At 42.8% G+C, this 19,005-nt stretch overlaps 1 protein-coding gene across 1 annotated transcript; it reads left to right on the top strand.

Annotated features, from left to right (window-relative positions):
- The first annotated feature begins 6,740 nt into the window (after positions 1-6,740).
- Positions 6,741-17,826, top strand: onecut3b (one cut homeobox 3b). The gene is made up of 2 exons (XM_035170771.2): positions 6,741-7,821; positions 17,474-17,826. The coding sequence occupies exons 1-2, from the start codon at positions 6,741-6,743 to the stop codon at positions 17,824-17,826; spliced, it is 1,434 nt and encodes a 477-aa protein (XP_035026662.1).
- Positions 17,827-19,005: the final 1,179 nt, after the last annotated feature.

A 19,005-nucleotide genomic window follows, 5' to 3' on the forward strand; every position in this document is an offset into this window, starting at 1 on the left:
TTGTAAAAAAGATCCAGGTGGAAGACTTTGAACTTTCTTTTCTTTCTCTGCTATTGTTCGTCTTTAGATTTGTCACCTATTTCTAATAGACTTATTGCAGAACATTTTAAAAGGCTTCGGGGTGAGTATCGAGTGTGACTTGCTTCAGTGAATATTTCAGCCTAGAGGAATTCTTTGAAGTAATGGTCTGCTAAGTAACTTCACTGCATTGAGCTCAATAGTTCCTCCACACTACTTACAGAAATGATTTTCCTTTTGCATGCATCCATTTGGGAAAAATCGTAGCACGCATATTTGAAAATGAGAAATTATGTGCCACGTTAAGTAAATGCAAAGGTGTGTGTGTATATACATATATTTATATGTGTGCGTGTGTGCAGCAGAAAGGATTTCCAGATTTTCCAGCTCTCCTGCAAACTAATGGGTTATTTGTCATCTGCAGAGTAAAGGATTTTTAAAAGTCAAGCCAGGACCGACTCCCTCCCTATCCTTTCTCTCGCCCTCCCTCTCTTTCCCACTACCCCCCTGACACTCGCAATGGGAGATCGATAGGTTATTGATCAACTCTCTCTATCGCCAACCCACCAGACTAATCACCTTAACACCAGCCCAACTCTCTCTCTCTCTCTATCTCTCTCTTTCTCTCTCCTTCCCTGTTGCTCTCTGTTTCCGTCTCTCGCTCTGTTGCTCTGTCTCACACTCATTTGCAGTGTAAACATCGCTTTTTCTCCATTTGGAGCTCAAAGCTGGCTTGATGAGTGTTTTCCACCCTCTTTGAGGTAAACACACACACAGAGGCTTTTAAATTATCCAGATATTAAATTCACATCTTTGTATCTCCTTCTCCATTTGTCAATAATTAACAAACAGAATCTATGTAGCTGCGCATTTGATAAAACAAGAAGATTTACCACTGTGGCCGAGTGCTCTTCATCCATCTCTCATTTCTCGCACTCCTCCTCTCCTGCACTCCCCTGCCTCCATCTCTCTATGTCTGTCTTTGTTCGAGGGCAAAATCGATGAGAGGTATGAAACTAGCATATTTCTCTCGCTGTGCTGAGGAGACCTGAGGGAAGCAGACACGGAGAAGATGGTTTACTGTACATTTATTTTTGTCTTGTGAATGCCTCTTTTTGGGTTAGGGTCAATTTCTTAAACACGGTAAGATCATGGTAGATGCTGTTAAGGCTTTCAGAGCAAAAATCTCCAATCTTTTCAGGGAGAAGCTAGAAAGAAAAAGCTGAGAGAAGTGTGTTTTGACTGTGACCCTCACATGGCCTTAAAATGATATATGTGAACACAGGAAAATAGCTCAAAATGAAAAAATTTGATTTCTAAAACTGCACATCTGTTCTTAGACCTTAACCGCCCTCCACATACATAAATAATGAATGATCAGAAACCCAGCTCCTATTCAAACCCATCATAAATTATACAATTGACTAATCCAACAAAACATTAGCACAAAGAGAAGGGAACAGGAACAACAAAGTCTACGGACACAGAGGTCAGGAATGTTGTTGTTTTTTCTTTCTTTTCTTTCCGGCGCTGCTGTCGATCCAGGCCAAGCAAATGAAGTCCGATGCATCCCTTTTGGGTACAGGCAGCGTGAGGTTTTCCAGTGGCCCTTCCGACTTATAATCTGTTGCATTGCCTCTGTAAGGGGAAGATAAGAGTTTCCCCTTATAAGCCTTTAAATGCATTGAATGATGTGATGAAAAGCAGATAATCCCTCGAGGAGGCATCAGGTGACCTGTGACCTTTGGATATAAAATGCTTGAAGATGATATTGTTCTCACGGGGTAGCTGGGGAACTGTCCCGGAAGTGGTGTACATTTAAACCATAATCTCCTTTACAAGAAGATGAAAATAAAGGAATATTTTATACTTGAATTCCCTCCATATAGCTTTGAAAACACACATATACTCCAAGCCAGCAAACTCAACTGCAGAAACAATATGGCTGTGCAACACACACACACACACACACACACACACACACACACACACACACACACACACACACACACACACACACACACACACACACAGACACACTAACCTCGCAGGAGAATTGATTGACTATTCTGTCTCAATACATCTCTCCTTCTGTTACTTAGCAACCGGTGCCTGGGAGGCTATGGATGGTGGAGAAGTTGTACCACTGTGCATTTTCAGTTGATAAAGAGATATGATTAGCGAAAATGTCACCATTACTGTTGCATGTGGTGAAAAGCAGAAAAAACCCAATCACTAATGAAAGAGGAAACATGAACTTCTGGTCTTGTTGTTATTTTAAACTCCAACCCCTAAATTCTGGACTTTAAAGACACCACAGGAGAATTATAATCAATGACAAAAACATCACAGTTTGGTGCCTCAGTATTGTGCCAATTAAGCAAGTAGATTAAGTTGTTTAGTTCCTTTAACCAATGGGATCTTTTGAATTAATTAAGGTAAAAACAAGCTGTTTTGTGTAGGCACGTTCACTTTACTGTCATAAGGCTGACGTATTTTCTTTTACTTTGAAAATCTTGATAACAGACTGACTATATTTTAAGATCATTTTTAAAAAAAAGTTTTTAGACTTTACGCTTTGGCTTCAACACCTAAAGAGGAACGTAATCCATTTAACCACTTCCGTGATACAAACAATGAACTGCAAAGTAAATGTTTAAATCAAAATGTGATGAGGTTTATTAAACCCATAATATTGTTTTAACCTGGTCTTAAAAACAGTGGAGATCAAATTACTTTACTTGATATGCACATCGTGCAGTAAAACACTTTCAGTCAAGTATCTAAATGAAAACAATTTGTCTTGTGCGCTGTATGAGAGCATCAAATCATTACACATCTAAACCTTTCATTATTTCACATATAAATAAAAATCTAATATGGACAAACAGTAATTTATCCAACACAAGTAATGTTTTGATAAAATTTGCAACACAAATATATATGAAATGATCACCTTGTTGTTCGATACTAAAATCTAAAAAAAATTAAGTGACAAATAAACAATTATAACAAATAAATATATTGATTCACCATGTTGTTTCACACAATTGTGAGAGGCTGAGTTTGGGCCGATCAACAGCAGGATATTTGGTGGGTAAAAAATCTTTCTTCCTTCCTATGTTGTAAATTCCTTAGATGTATCTGACAGTTCACTTGAATCCGAGTATGTCAGCTTTCAGCCAACACACATTTTGTGTTTATTGCTGAGTCTTCTCACAGTAAAATTAATTAATAGCCTATTTTTGCAAAACATAAACATGCAATTAGTTCCACAAGTCATTGTTATCTGTGGACATGTTAGGTTGTTTTTATAGATCACTTTATTTCTAATGAAGCTGTATTTGCACACATATTGAAAATAAGCTGCGGTGTTCCTCTGTGATACAAGCAGTGCAAAATCGTGAATGCTTTTACTGCTGAATGGGATTTTCTTTGCTCTGTTCTTTTTGGACTTTTAATTTGTTTTTCTGTGGGTTTATTTATTGAAAAGGCCTCTTTTATTATATATACATTATAACAATCAATTAGCCTGTAATTGCCTGTCTGTGATGAATATGTGGGTAACCAAAAGTTGTAGAAAATAGGAAATCACAAAAACTTCTTGGATGGTAGCTATGGGAACTTTGCACATAAATCCTCATAAACAAGATCATCAATGTAAGGTTACAGTAAAAATAGGCTAAGAGACGTAATCAAAACTTCAATTCAAATCTAGCCTCATTAAGATTTTCAAGCTCTGCATCACACACACACACACACACACGTACACACACGTACACGCACACAAACACACACACACACACACACACACAGCGAGAGACATGCCACAAACTAGTTGATTATTAGAATCAGATCAATGACCTCACCATCATCACATAGGCCTGTACTAATATAACCTACATGTTTTAACACTAAAATAACTCAAACACAATTTTAACCAAAACCAAAACAATAAAGGGTTCATTTCAGTTTTTTTCTATTAAATAAACAAAATCATATTCATTATCAAACATATTAATCATAATCAAAATAACCTCTTGCTGTTGAACCACATCGATGTAAGAAGCTGAATTACAAGCAAACACGGATCTGATGATTAACCCCATTTGAAGGAGGAGGAGGAGGAATAAAACAACACGGCTGACATTTATTTTTCCTCCGTATATTTGTGGTGTCAGTCATTCATGTGCCACAGGTCAGAGCCTGACCGCTGAAACCAGCGCACACCACTGCTTCTGCTTAGGAAACAGCGCCGAGTGGGAATGAAGGAATCGATGATCAATATATCGAACGTAGCGATCAATTTCTGAACTTTAGGGGAAACAGCTTAATCACGGAGCTTTATGACATCCAGAAATAACAGTCTGTGTAAATGTCCCTCTTTAATTTATGGGCTGCACTTCGGTAAAATGATGTTTGGCTCATGACAATATTTATATTGTGTGAATAAAATCTGGCAAGTAAAATTAAAGAAGCTGCAATAAGAACATTGGGTTCAGTTTTTTATCTTTTGGGAGTGTTTTGTGTGGGAGGACATGAGGCTCACAGAGGACTCAATACATAACGAGCGCGCGTGTGTATGTGTGTGTTTCCGTTTCTCCTCACTCATGTTCTTTATTTCCTAAAAACTGCGAGGACTTAAATAATAACCTGTAATTGAATTAATAATTATTATTTAATTTAAGATTTTATTAGAAAATTGCAATTTTGAATTATTAAGAAAAAGTAATATGCAGCAGTTAAACTTCTACAGGTAAATGTTGCATTTCTTCATGTTTGCACAGTGTAAATGTATTACAACGTATTGGCTGTAAGTTTCAAAACATATTTTTTTAAAGCTCTATTTTTGTTGACCTTTGAATCAAAGACAGAATCTGCAATTCCCTCTTAATGTTTAATAAACTAACTTAATAATAGCCTACGTAGTGAAATAATTGTTTGTCTTTCTTTTCGATTATTTCTTTATTTGTCCAGAAAATTAAATAAACGAGAACCTTTTAAACAGCAATGAAAATTAAAAAGACAAACAGACTATTGACGCAACGAATCGACACAACTGGTTTAAAGCTTCTCACTTTTCCTTCCCACACACACACACACACACACACACACACACACACACACACACACACACACACACACACACACACACACACACACCCGGACAGTCAGATAAAAAGGTTGCCGTGAGAAGTGAGCGGTTGTAACGTGCATCAATCACCGGCACTGAGCTCGGTGCTGATGTGTGTCCGTTTGTTGCTGTTTGTTTGTGAACACACTGATCACAGCAAAACTACTGAGCATGTGACCACACTTAATTTATATAGCACTTTTTAAAAATAGAGCTTACAAAGTGCAAGAAAAGTAAATAGGCCTATAAGAGAAATAACATATATAAATAATATAAATGTCAGTAAAAAGTAATGTGGTTATATTATTGGTATCATTATCATTGTTATTATTATTATCATTATTATCATTAGTAGTTGTATTTGTATTGGCATAGTCTACTATTTTTTCAGATATCCAAATGATTGATTCAGCACACACTCCAAAATGACAAAACTGCCTCATAAGACTTATCCATTATCTTGAGAGTTTATTTATTCTTTTAAAACCTATAGTAACCTATATTTATAACAATATAACAGCAACAATACTAATATTGAATAATAATAAATATAATATATATATATAAGAAATAGGAGTGTTAATAATTTTTTTGTATATTCAAAAAATATTGTTTCATATTGACGTGGAATGAATTTAATATTATTTTGTGCAGCCTGTATAAACTCTGTGAGGATAAAACCACAAACTGAGGCTGGTATCTGGTCTTGGTAAACTTCAAATGAACCAAACCAGCGCGTCAGTGTCCTTTCAAGTCTGCAGCGTCTGGGATCCTAACTTTGTGACCTCCTGCCCCCTCCTCTTTCTCTAACCGGCCTGCGCCACGTCATTAATCTCTGTCAATCAATACTTCGATCAGGTTTATCACTAAGCGCATAAATGCAAAACCATACAGTCCGTGGGAAAACAAAGTTTATCTGTAAGGAACTCCTGCGTCCGGAAACTGATGCTGACTGTATTTCACCCAAAAATTCGCGACGCATATGGGCCATCATCACCTGTCTGTTTCTGTCACAAGTGCACAGGCAGCTTGACATGCACACATGCACACGCTCAGGTATAAATGTGGACGAGGATTTGACTTCTCTCAAAACAAAAATGTAAATACAGGATGGGTTCAAACTGTGAAACATCCAAAGTGGGACGTTGTCTCCAGCTCGTTTTCATCCAGGTGAAGGAAAACTATTAAGAATCCCCTGCTCGTACCCGCCCCACATTTTAAATACACAGAGGCGCGCTCCCATGTCTCTGACACGTGGCTCAGCCTGCTCCTAGTGGAAGCGCTGTTGGTCCAGAGATGAGATATCGCCCTGGAGAGCTCCCGTCCACATGAACGCATAAAGCGCAAAGACGCCGCGGAGTCGTTCGGTTCTGAGGCTGCATCGGAACAAGAGAACCAATATCTCCACCGCACCGGATTGATCGGGGAATTTGTAATCAATGGATTGGCGTTCAAACGTAATTTTATCGCTCCAGGAGAGTTAGAGGGTTAAGAGCGAGAGAGCGCGTCGCTGAGTGAGAGACAGGAGCGAGAGACAGGGGGAGAGGGTGGGGAGGGTGGGACTGGGGGGAAATATATCGTTTCAGCCATGGAGCTCACCATGGAGAACATTCACAGCGTCTCCTCGCACTCCCAGGTGGGAGACCTCATGAGCTCTCATCACGTACGACCGTCTCCGTCCCCCAGCTCCACACCCAGGAATCTGGTCTCGCACGCCCCCGGCGCACGGTCAGCCATGGTCACCGGCATGGGCTCGCTCCTGGATGGCTCCGGCGGGGATTACCGGACAGACCCGTCCGGGCTCTCCGGTCACCTGCACCCGTCCATCAGCATGTGCGAGAACGGGATGAGCCTCAGCAACACGTACACCACCCTGACGCCCCTGCAGCATCTACCTCCGATATCCACCGTCTCGGATAAGTTCCACCACCCGCACTCGCACCACCACGCTGCCGCCCATCAACGACTCTCTGCCGGGAACGTCAGCGGCAGCTTCACGCTGATGCGGGAGGACCACCGGGGGCTCGCCTCCATGGGCAACCTGTACAGTCACTACCCCAAAGAGATGTCCGTTTCTGGAATGGGCCACGGCTCGCTCTCCCCTCTGTCTAGCGGACTGGGCTCTTTGCACAACTCCCAGCAACCGCTTTCAGCATACGGTCCGAGTGCGCACCTCTCCGCCGACGCCAAGATGATCTCTCCGGTGACAGGTTTTGAGTCCCACGCCTCCATGCTGTCCCGAAGTGACCAAGATCACCTGGCGAGGAGTTTAGGCGGTCACGGCCACAGCATGATCCCCAACCTCAACGGCATGCACCACCACCCGCACAGTCATCTCCACTCCCAGGTGAATGGCGCGGTGATGCTCGGGGACCGGGATAGGCACGGCCACGGAGCCGGCCAGGGAGTAGCAGGGTCGAACACCCAAGCGGAGGAGATCAACACAAAGGAGGTAGCTCAGAGGATAACGGCCGAGTTGAAGCGATACTCCATCCCGCAGGCCATATTCGCCCAGAGGATCTTGAGCCGGTCGCAGGGGACCCTCTCAGACCTCCTACGGAACCCCAAACCCTGGAGTAAGCTCAAGTCAGGCCGGGAGACCTTCAGGAGGATGTGGAAGTGGCTGCAGGAGCCCGAGTTTCAGCGGATGTCTGCTCTCCGGCTCGCCGGTAAGATACTTCCCTCTCTGAATTAATATTTCACAATACACATAATCAGTCTTAAGTAACAACCAGCCCCCTCCCACCGTTACTTTTTAAACTATAAACAGGAACTAAAGCAGTTCTAAAAGATTCAGCACCACGGACAGCTCCACCGGCCAAAATAAAGGGCACAGCGGCTTCACCACTGAAATGAACTCCCTCTCTGTTTCCTACAACCCGAAACCAACACGTCTATACAAAATATAACAACAAGAGAGCAGGTTTAATTGTAGTTCATTTAGATCTCTGGAGACCAGTGATGTTTATGACTGCTTTGGGCGTGTACATTTGCGTTTAAGCGGGCTGTTGTTGTCTAAAATCGTAGGTCTATATTTTTGATCGGCACATAGCAAATCGCCATTGATTCACAATAAACCTCGAAATAGTTGCCCTCCCTCAACGCCTTCTCTCTCCCCCTCTGTCTCTCTCTGTCGGACCATAAACACAGCCGCGGCGGTGGTGCGACCACTGGGCCAACCAGTTGCGCGCAGGAGAAACGGGGTGACCCCAGGCTGCCTGATCAATACGCCAGTTCCCACTCTCCCTTTTAAATGTGGCACACGGATCGATACTCATATCGGAGCTGAAAGACGCAATAACCGCACGGTCTCTCCGGCTTTTCATTTAGTACTCTGGTGTAAAAGCTCTAAATTTAGACACTGTATGATCGCTCCAACTTATTAGTGTGAGGGTTTTACGCACGGACAGACGCGTCCTCCACATGCGTTGTCAGTGGAGACCAAATTCAAATGTGACTTCAAATATCAGCAGAATGTCACTGAATGAATGCATGATGCAGTTATTGCAATTGCAGATTAAAAAAAACTACTAAAAGACACAGGTTGTGTTATTGAAAATGTAAGTCCAACCCAGCCAATATGATCCCTGGATCTGTTTCAAGGCAACGTTAAGCTGCATGAACAGTTGTGATGAAATATTGATTGTAGCTGGGACTGGGATTGGTAACAGGGACAAGGTATATGGACAAGAGAATATACAGAAGGTTTGAGTTTTTTATCTTATTTTAGATGCTAAAAAACAAAAACCTGGGTGATGAGAATAAGGAAAACATTAGTGCAAATTTTCAATCACAACAGTGACACAGTGGTGAAAAAATGGTTTCATCAACTCAGAAGAATAAATGTCTAATGAGTAAATAGATATATTGATAGATAAATTATTAAGTTAACACGTAAACATGCAATCGTGATGTTTTGCATTTGATTCATCTCTTAATTCAAGCTCTTATTTTGGAGAACAGCCTCACTTTGTTTTGAAGACAGACAGATAGATAGATAGATAGATAGATAGATAGATAGATAGATAGATAGATAGATAAGGATTAGAAGCCGAGGCTGTGAGTGTCAATTATAGTGTAGCTCTGTCCTATCAGTGTTTGTTTCTCTTAATTCAAGCTCTTATTTTGGAGAACAGCCTCACTTTGTTTTGAAGATAGATAGATAGATATACAGATAAATAGATAGATAGATAGATAGATAGATAGATGATAGATAGATAGATAGATAGATAGATAGATAGATGAATAGATAGATAGATAGATAGATAGATAGATAGATAGATAGATAGATAGATAGATAGATAGATAGATAAGGATTAGAAGCCGAGGCTGTGAGTGTCATTAATAGTGTAGCTCTGTCCTTTCAGTGTTTGCCTGGCTTTGCACATAGGAGATCAATACGGCTGTTTCCCCTTCCCAACCCCCTTCTCTTCCTCTCCTTGGTGCTCTCCCTCTCTGTTTTTCTTTCTCTCCCTCTCTCTTTCTCTCCGCAGCATATGAAAATAACATCACTAATTTTTTACTGGTTAACCTGGCAACAGGCTGGCAGGTTGCTGGGCTTGAAAATATCAAAAAGCCAAACAATTGACAGGAGGGCGAGGAGAACATGTTTCATAAAGTCAAACAATGCACACAGCCATTTTCCGCCCTTCCTGCTCCCTTTCTCTCTCTCTGTCTCTCTCTGTCTCTCTCTTATACCAGCTCCATCTTTGAATGCCCATCAAACTTGCTTGTGCCATGAAAGATTAATGCCAGTCTGCCGTTCCTCATGTTTTCTGAAGATTTCAAATGGACCAAATTGGGATGTACAAAACTTCCGTCGGCACCCGCTGCTTAAGTGCAAAAGTGAGAAAAAGCTAAACTGGCATGTGGAAAAAGAGCTGGAAGAGCTGGGGAGATGCCATTGATTGAGTGAGGGCAGGCCGGTTTGGGCTTTGTGTGAACAGCCAGATAGAGGCAGGGTAGTGAAAGGATCAATACCGACCTTAATAATTGATAAGTATAAGGGAGAAGGAGAGGGGGGAGGAAAGAGAGTGGTAGTGGTAGTGTTAGCGCATGTAACAGCATCTTCTAGGTAAGCAAAGTCAGATCTGTGGTTAACAGTGGAGGACCACACACCATGGTATCGCTGCCTAAACACCACGGCTGAGGGCGTGTAAGTGGTTTTGAAGAACGCTGTTTACACCCCAAACATCCTGTGAAATATCAATAGCACAGATCTGACACCATGTGGGGATAGTGTAGACTTACAGAGCTGAAAACTCACATCAGAACACAAAGCAAGAAAACAAACCTATCTGGGAATTTGCTGGAAAGAGGTTGTAATATTTATAGTGAAACCTGCAGGGCAGGGAGGCTGATGTGTTAACACCAACATGAGAAGAGCATCTTACAGTAGACAAAGAGCATCAGAGCATCCAGTTGCCTATCGAGTTGTAGTAATGAGTGTTTTCTGCTCATGTCAGCGAATCCTTAAAGCAATCCAAGGTTGTGATGTCATTTGATTTTAAAGGTTGCTATGCTTTATGGGGATTGTAATATGTCTTTATGGAGGCATGCAAACACGTGTGTGTGTGTGTGTGTGTGTGTGTGTGTGTGTGTGTGTGTGTGTGTGTGTGTGTGTGTGTGTGTGTGTGTGTGTGTGTGTGTGTGTGTGTGTCTGTGTGAGTGCTTCCACATGCACATATGTGTGTGTGACTGGGTTATAGAGTGTGTCTGCACTATACATTGTTCAGGCTTATCTGACTCGTTCTGAATCGGTATTGATTTCCTCTCTTCTGCTCTCTTCGGCTCTCTCATTCTCTCTCTCTCTCTCTCTCTCCTTCCCTCCCTGCCTCCCCCCTTCTGGCTCTTCTGGCTCTGAACCAGCATCAGCAAAGCAGATCCTCTGCCTTCCACCCTGATTTCATCGCTGCTCTCTGGTCATCCCTGTCTCTGTAACAGGCATACCTCATCTTGCATAGCCATCACACTGGCACACAGCACGCTGTGAAATATTTGGACACTCAGTAAATAAGGGTTAACGTGTCACGACCTATAAAATCTACAGACTTTATAACATACTCAGTGAACAAGCTCGACATGCAGTAGCATATACAAACTGTAAAACAACCTCAAGCCCAACATTTGAAACACCCTTTTGTATCATGCACCTAATGAAATAAGATAGTTGTGGCACTAAATAACCATGAGCCAATCATTCTAATCACAGCATATGTTTTATGCATGCAACATTTCAGGAGGTAGAAATATTTGAACCAGTTCCTCACAGATATTCAATCCCCCCTCCATTTTCCCTTGAGGTGTGATTTAAATCATTAAGATAAGATGCAAACATGCCGCAGCGATGTTGTGCATTTGATGCATTTGTTAATTCAAGCTCTAATTTTGGAGAACAGCTTCACTTTGTTTTGAAAAACCTCGGTTAACTATACCTTCATGTCTCACACAGTTTGGGGTTAAAGATGAAAACACCAGACAAACATTTAGAGTTTTCTGATGATAAAAGTAGAACATTTTCCAATTTCAACTTTAATATCCTCAACCCCGGGAAATTTATTACACAGGAAAATGGTTTCATTATTATATTATACAGGCTATAGTTCTATGTAGGAGAGACTTTATTGACATAAACACAGACAGGTTGAATATATTTTTGCATTTGAGCCTCATTTTAACACCATATCATACAAATTCCCCTTTTCATTTATTAAAAGAGAAAATTTCACAAATTTTATAAGTGAACAATTATAATTGGAATACACAATTTGAATTTTTACCCAGATTTACATTCAAAATCTGAGATTTTACATTTATTAGTTTTTAGAGTGTATGGCTTCACACGGGCTTACATTCATATTTCAAACAGCAGGTTGTAGGTATTCTGCCACAGGCCGCACATTTCTTTGTATTTCAGCCAAACATTGTTGTCACTATTCTCCGCAAATGAAAGATCCCACGTTTTTTTTTACGGAAAAGAAGACCAAATTAAATATTAAAATTTAAAATCCCTCGCATTTAAACCCCTGTATACATCGACCACATCAGCAGCCTGACTAAGACAAAATGCATCTTTTGTTTAATATCACACTTTTATGAAATGTTTTAAGCGTTTCAGAAACTATTTTTTACGAGATTCGTTAAAAAAAATCGAAACTCCGCATGTCTGACAGAAGCCTGTGCTCTCTGTGGGGAAATGTAACATTCATATTTTGTGATTTCCGTGTTAAATAGAGCAGACGGGGGGGAAGTATGGATCAGCAGAGGTTTTATAGACTGTAGGTGTGCATGTGACGGACTGTGCAGCTGCCCATCACTCGTCTCAACAAGACAACACAGGCTTTACATCGACAAAGAAACGAAAGCTTTCAAATAACCCGATCCTGGTCAATGGGGGAGTGTTTTAAGGCTGAAGGGACGCTTTGGTTTCTCCGCTGCTGTGTGTTGTTGTAATGCGGGTGTGGAGGGGGGGGGGCAATTCGAGCGTCTTTTATTTTTTTTATTTTTTTAACTTCCCATCAATGAATGGGCCTATAATATGATCAATTTAATCAATAACCGTATCCATCTGAGGGGTGTGATTGACGCCAAACTGTTTCTCGCCTGCAGTAGTCCGTCCAGGGCGGGAGAGGGCCCGTCTCACCGCACACAAAGCCCGATCTCATCCCTCCGTCCAGGCGTCGACTACCACTAGCAGCAGCACGGTGCGGTTAGTTCACCGTCTGCCACCCCCAACATCCCTCCCCTCATGTCTCATCTGTACACACACACACACATACACACACACACCTATTAACCTTTTCTTTTTTCTTTAATTGTTGTGTTTTTGTTTCTATGTGTTTGGAGCATCAGGCCCACATCTCAGTTTCATGTGTGTGTAATGTCAACGAGACACCTTAAATGACATCTCGCTGCCATGTGACATCCACACATTCTCACAGAAAGATGGCCGAGTTCAAGTCTGTGGTCCTGTTGTTGTGTAATTCCGCCTGTTACACACTGTAGCTATAATCAACTGTTGTTATTCTTGACTGCGAGTGTGAGGAACTGAGAGTGAAAGGCCTCCTCTTATCAAAAATATATGTTTTTGCAGATAGATGAATTTGCAGAAAGCTGCATTGAAACTCATATGTTGAAGAGGGAAAGATTTTCTATGTGAACAAGTCTGTTGATCTGGAGACAGTGATAATGGACATTTCAGTGACGAAGGACTCATGTTTCTGGTAAAAAAAAACACATTTTGCATGTGAATTTTTTATTTTTCAATTAAAGGGCAGCAATACATGTAGTTGTGAATTTGCTATTCGGTAATCAAACCAAATTGAGGAAACATGAAACATACTGAATGAACAGCAGTGGGTTTTGCTTTTGGTTGTAAATTCCTCTCACATACTGACATGTGCTGCAATAACAGGCAAAAAAAAACCAACATCCACCCACTCGTCTTCACATGTAAGTGCACGGTCGGGACAATAGCAGCCACTTAAGTGATAAAGCAGAGCTGCTCTTAAAAGGAGCCACGAGTGCAACTTAACACGCTGCACAGCTAGCGAGTTAATCTTTGGACCCACAAGAGGTCGAGATTAAGCAAAGTGGCAGTTGGCTGATACCTTTAGCATCGTTGACACCAGGGGCGTATGAAAGAGGCGACGTGAGCAAGTGCCACTTGAGACCGCCGAGTCGTCCCCTGCCTTGTCTCTTCAGAAAAGCTCATTTGGTAATGAGGCACCTAAAGATAGCCCACAAACGTGTGCTGCTCGTCTCCTGAGGGGTGTCTTTAATGAGCAGCTCCCTCTTTTCCCTTCCCCGTGGTCCTATTTATTGCTGGGGATGTCCACGGGGCCAGAGGACTCTCATTTGATATGGACCTATTGATTATCTGCAATATGTATTGACCATGCAGGTTCGCAGGCCTTTTGCTAACTCCCCTGGCTTCACTTGGTTAGGACGGCGGATGTGTTGCTGTGGAGGCCTCCGAGCCACGGAGCCGCACTCGGGCTGATGGAGGAGAACCAGAGTGGTGTTGGCATTGTAAAATGGCCGGTAGCACGAGTTGTTCGAAAACAGGCATTACATATTAAATTATCACTATATTAGCACTAGCATTCAGTCATTACATTAGGGAGTATTGAGTTGGGTTGGAGACAGCACTTAAAGAGCCGTGAGGAGATTCTGGCATGGCTGGGCCTGAACCAATTGAATAAACGTTCCATGAAATGGTTCTGAAGTGCAGATCAATCAATATGGGGGGCTATCAATCTGAGGGCAAATTAAAACAATTGAGAAAAACAAGCAGAGTTGAAGAAGTCGACGAGGGATGGAGTGATGTATCAGTGGAGGCTCTGCTGCTGCAGGGACAAACACGTCACCTCCATGTGCTGCCGTTGGGGTGGGGGTGGGGGTGGGGGGTTCTTGTAATTATGCTTTGCTTGCAGTAACAAAGCATGAACAATGGCAATTCAAACACATGCACGCTCACACACAGGCATGCATGCATACACATGTGCACATTTATATTGATCCCCCCCCCACCCCACTCACAGTCAAATCTGTTTACTGCTGTTGTCTAAACCTGCTGTAAAGTCATCAATCATTTGCATACACCACCTCCACACTGGAGCCAGCTTTATTCCCTCTCTTCCCCTTCATCTCATCCCCCCCCCTTTCCTCCTCCACACATGTGCACCAACACGTCAGGACTTTGTTTATTTCTCTCACGCACGCCCACAGACCATACCTCGTGCACACGCACACTTTTCTCCATTCTTAATAGCCCCAAATAAAAAACAACCAGGGTCACAGATGAGAGACATTGTTGTGTCCTCCTCCAGAGCTCTCAGACTGGATGACTGCCACATCTCTCTTTTGTTCTTCCACGGATAAACAATTTCTATCTGTCTGTCACGAAGCGCGCTCTTGAGCTATATTACCCAACACACACATACAGGCACGCACGCACGCACACACACACACACCTCGGGTCTCGCGGATCGATGGGGATCGATCGGGTGGGGAAGGGAGCCCTGATTACTGGACCACGTGTTCGGGAGAAAACCGCGGAAAATCGATCATTGCAGCTTTTTAGGGCAGCAGAACAGAACAGACTCCCTCCAGTCTCCACAGCCGGAGAGCCGAGCCATCTGACGGTGCATCCAGGCACGGAGGAGCGCTTCTTTGTCAGCATTTCACATCACGCTCCTCCGGTTTCAACACACAGGCCCACAGTGAAAACAATTTACCCCCCATAGCCTCATTTAGCCCCAGGAGAATTTCATCATTACAGAGTGAAGTTAGTTAAGATATATTTCACACTCATATAGGTCCATATCGCTATAAATATAGAATAAATGAATTACAATACACAGCACTAAAATATACAATCACCACACTTTACAAGTCTGCAGGGATTAAAAGCACATACACACTTTTGTTTGATCCAAGTGTTTCCAAGATGAGTACCCTGTGTCAGCATATGGATGTGGGCCACTTCAGGCAGTGATGATGCACTCCCAAAACAAATGTCGGCCTTTCTTGGCAAAAGGGCGGTGATCTAGGCAAAGGTTAATCTGCATGTGAACCTTAAGTGGCCGACTTGTTAAATAGCAAATGTAGCTCAAATGTCCCAAAAACAAATGTGGGCCTTTTTTGACAAACTAGCAGTGCTCTAGGTCAGGTGTAATCCGTGGTAAATGGTGAATATGGCCCAAATAGCACAAAACTAATTCTGGCCAACGTTGACACCTTTGGTTGACATGTGATAGTGCTATGGCTTACATGAAAAGTGGGAACATTATTAACACAAACATGTGACTCGCACTTGTTCCATCTTGGAAACTTGAGCAAAAGGACCTTACATTACATAACATTTAATTTAGCTGACGCTTTTATCCAAAGCTACTTACAATAAGTGCATTCAACCATGACGGTACAAACCCACAACAACAAGAATCATGTACGTTCTGATTCTAATTGCATCATTATTATGTGCCACCCGAACCTTTTTGCATCGCTATAGCCACACCACAAGTACACAGCAGGCTCTAAAAAGTGCTCTTCTGTGCATAAAGAACATTTGGGTGCAGAATAAAATTACACTGAATAGTTCAAACAGAATATAGACATATAAACTCGTGCTTCCTCCACATTGTGGCCACTGCACTGACTGTAAATGATGCTTGTTGTGGTTTTCTAAGTTGTGGTCCATTATCCACCCACTTTATATCACTGATATCTATCTGCTTATAGCTTAGTGCCCTCTGTAAGTTTTTAGATTGATTTCACATCCTACAGACTGACCTCTGTTTTCCCTTCATGTCACTGCACTGTGAAAATTGACTTCTAGAGGTTTGAATCTTAAATTATCATCCTCGACATTTTTGCCAGCTGTAAACAGACAGGGGACATAAAGAAAGTGATCTAAGGAGAGCTCGACATCTGGATGCTGATGCTCAGTTGCTCAAAAATATGCAATTTTGCATCCACAAGCTTTATTATGAGTGTAGAGTTCATGTTCGTGGAAAAAAGTATGATTTAATTAGTTTGTCTCTTAGGTGCAAAACAAACAAACAAACAAACAAACAACAGAGTCTTGAATCTGCGATGTTGGAGTGTACTCGAACACACCAACACAAAGAGCTGTCTCACCAGTTTGAAGCTGCTGTGGACAAAAACCTAGTCCACATTTAAAAGTGACAAGAAGATAAAGACAATTGACTGTCGAGCAGGTTTCAGATGTCTTTTAATGCTATTGTGAAAAACAATTTAAAGGCTTAATAATGCAAAAGCCGCTGTAAGTCTTTGAAGGTGGTCTGGTGCTTGGGGAGACTGGTTTAAGTGAGATTTCATGATAAAATATCTCTGATTTTGACATTCAGAATGTGACCATCTGCCATCTTGCTTTCCTTTCTGCCTTTTCACTTTCCACTCTCTCTTTTTTGTCGCCTGCATCCTCTACCGTCACATTATAAGCTCATGATATAGGCCTACTTTACATTTGAACAAGTAATCAAACCCATTTAAATGAAATATTACAATTCACAGAACATTAAACATTCATTATTTTTCATATTCAATCTTGCATCTTGCTTTCACCCTCGGATTACTCCCTCACTCAGTTCAATGTCTTTGTTATTTTCCTTTAGATCATCATCAGGCCCCTAAAACATCCAACCCTGACCATGTCCTCATATGTTGCATCATTTGTTTCTCTTCTAAAGATGATCTATTCTGGAACTTTACAGGAGCTTTGAATATCTCAGTAGCAATAAAACTCTCCTCTCTGTCCGTCTTCTCTCCTCTGCCTGTCCCCCCCTCTCTCTCCAGCATGTAAACGTAAGGAGGAGGACCGAGGACGAGAGCGTAGCCAAGTGCCAAAGAAGCAGCGACTGGTCTTCACCGACCTGCAGCGTCGCACCTTGGTAGCCATCTTCAGAGAGAACCGCCGCCCCTCCAAAGAGATGCAGATCACCATCTCCCAGCAGCTGGGCCTTGAGCTCACCACCGTCTCCAACTTCTTCATGAACTCACGCCGCCGCTGTACGGACCGCTGGGGCACCACAGAGGAGCTTGGCCACGGGATGCACGGCCATGTGCACACGCCTCACGGCAACAGCAACAACAACACCTCACAGATCCAACCCGGTACCTCCTCTGCGACCACGTTTTCTAAGGCCTGACGGTGGCAGGACAGATTGTTGCACGGATGCACGGGGGATGGAGGGGAGGGGGGCGGGGGTTCTCACTAAACCAATGGGCTGTAACTCTGATCCTGCAGCGCTTTAGGATGTGTACTTCAGATCATCTGATTCACCTGCTCACAGTGCTGAGGACTTGTGCAGATGAATCAGATCTTCTCAAAGCTCCTCGTGTTTTTTTATGAATCTGAATGTTATTCTCGTAGGGGCCTCACACGCATCTCAAATTGTGACTCCTCAAACCAAAGATCCAGTAGCTTTCCACTCGTGGCTCTTAAAAGAATCCACCTGAAAACCAAAGAAAATCCATCCACACTCAAACACCGCACCGTGGGCCTGTGTTTGAGCCTCGAAAGGGGAGGAGGGGAGGGGGTGTCAGGATTTTAAACACACCAAAGAATCACTCATGACAAGGAACCGGTAGCTTTGAGACAGGGAACCTGTGCCGCACGTTGCTCTTCACAAATCAGCCAGAAATCACACAGCACACGTTTCTGCTGGGCCGTGATCAACCACTCGTCATTTCAGTAACACGCACTGTGGCTGATTGAAAGCTGCGTGTGCGTGGGTGTCAATTGGCCAGGTCCTTTTGACCCTCTTACCACACACACACACACACACACACACACTTCAACTTAGCAGCTCTGCATCACTGCGTGCGTGTGTGTGTGTGTGCGTGTGCCATGCGTGTGCAATGTTCACGTCCTGCATGTGATCCAGGGCTGTAATTCCTCTGCAGTGATTCCCCTTGCTCCACTTCAGAGTAACAGTGCCACCTGCTGTCCATTCAAACCACCTCTGGACATGTTGAGAGCATGTTGCCGTAGTTACAGCTCACATCTCCAGCAGGCCCACATCACAGCCTGCACTGCAGATTTCTAACAGGACACGGGTACCAATACTCGACTCAAGCATAAGTGTAGCCCCGCAGACACCAAACACACATGACATCCTTTTATACATATTAGAACGTTTATTTCTTAAGACTTGTTGTATGGCTACACATGGCCACAGCCCGTGTAGCCACATGAGAGGATAATTTCAGGTTAAGAGGAGAACAATCAAACTGGGACGACGCTCCCCACGTTCCAAAGGTGTCGTCCCGGAGTGTAGGGAGTAAACGGAGGGAGGGAGGGGGGAGGGGGGAGGGGGGGTCTGCTC

This window comes from Hippoglossus stenolepis, chromosome 11 (assembly GCF_022539355.2).
Source record: "Hippoglossus stenolepis isolate QCI-W04-F060 chromosome 11, HSTE1.2, whole genome shotgun sequence".
Classification (NCBI taxonomy): domain Eukaryota; kingdom Metazoa; phylum Chordata; class Actinopteri; order Pleuronectiformes; family Pleuronectidae; genus Hippoglossus; species Hippoglossus stenolepis.

What these genes read in the sequence shown, in the direction of transcription:
- onecut3b (XM_035170771.2), top strand. Translation starts at nt 6,741, where the DNA reads ATGGAGCTCACCATGGAGAACATTCACAGCGTCTCCTCGCACTCCCAG. An exon ending in GTCTGCTCTCCGGCTCGCCG is followed by an intron (nt 7,822 to 17,473) that starts GTAAGATACTTC and finishes CTCTCTCTCCAG; the next exon opens with CATGTAAACGTAAGGAGGAG.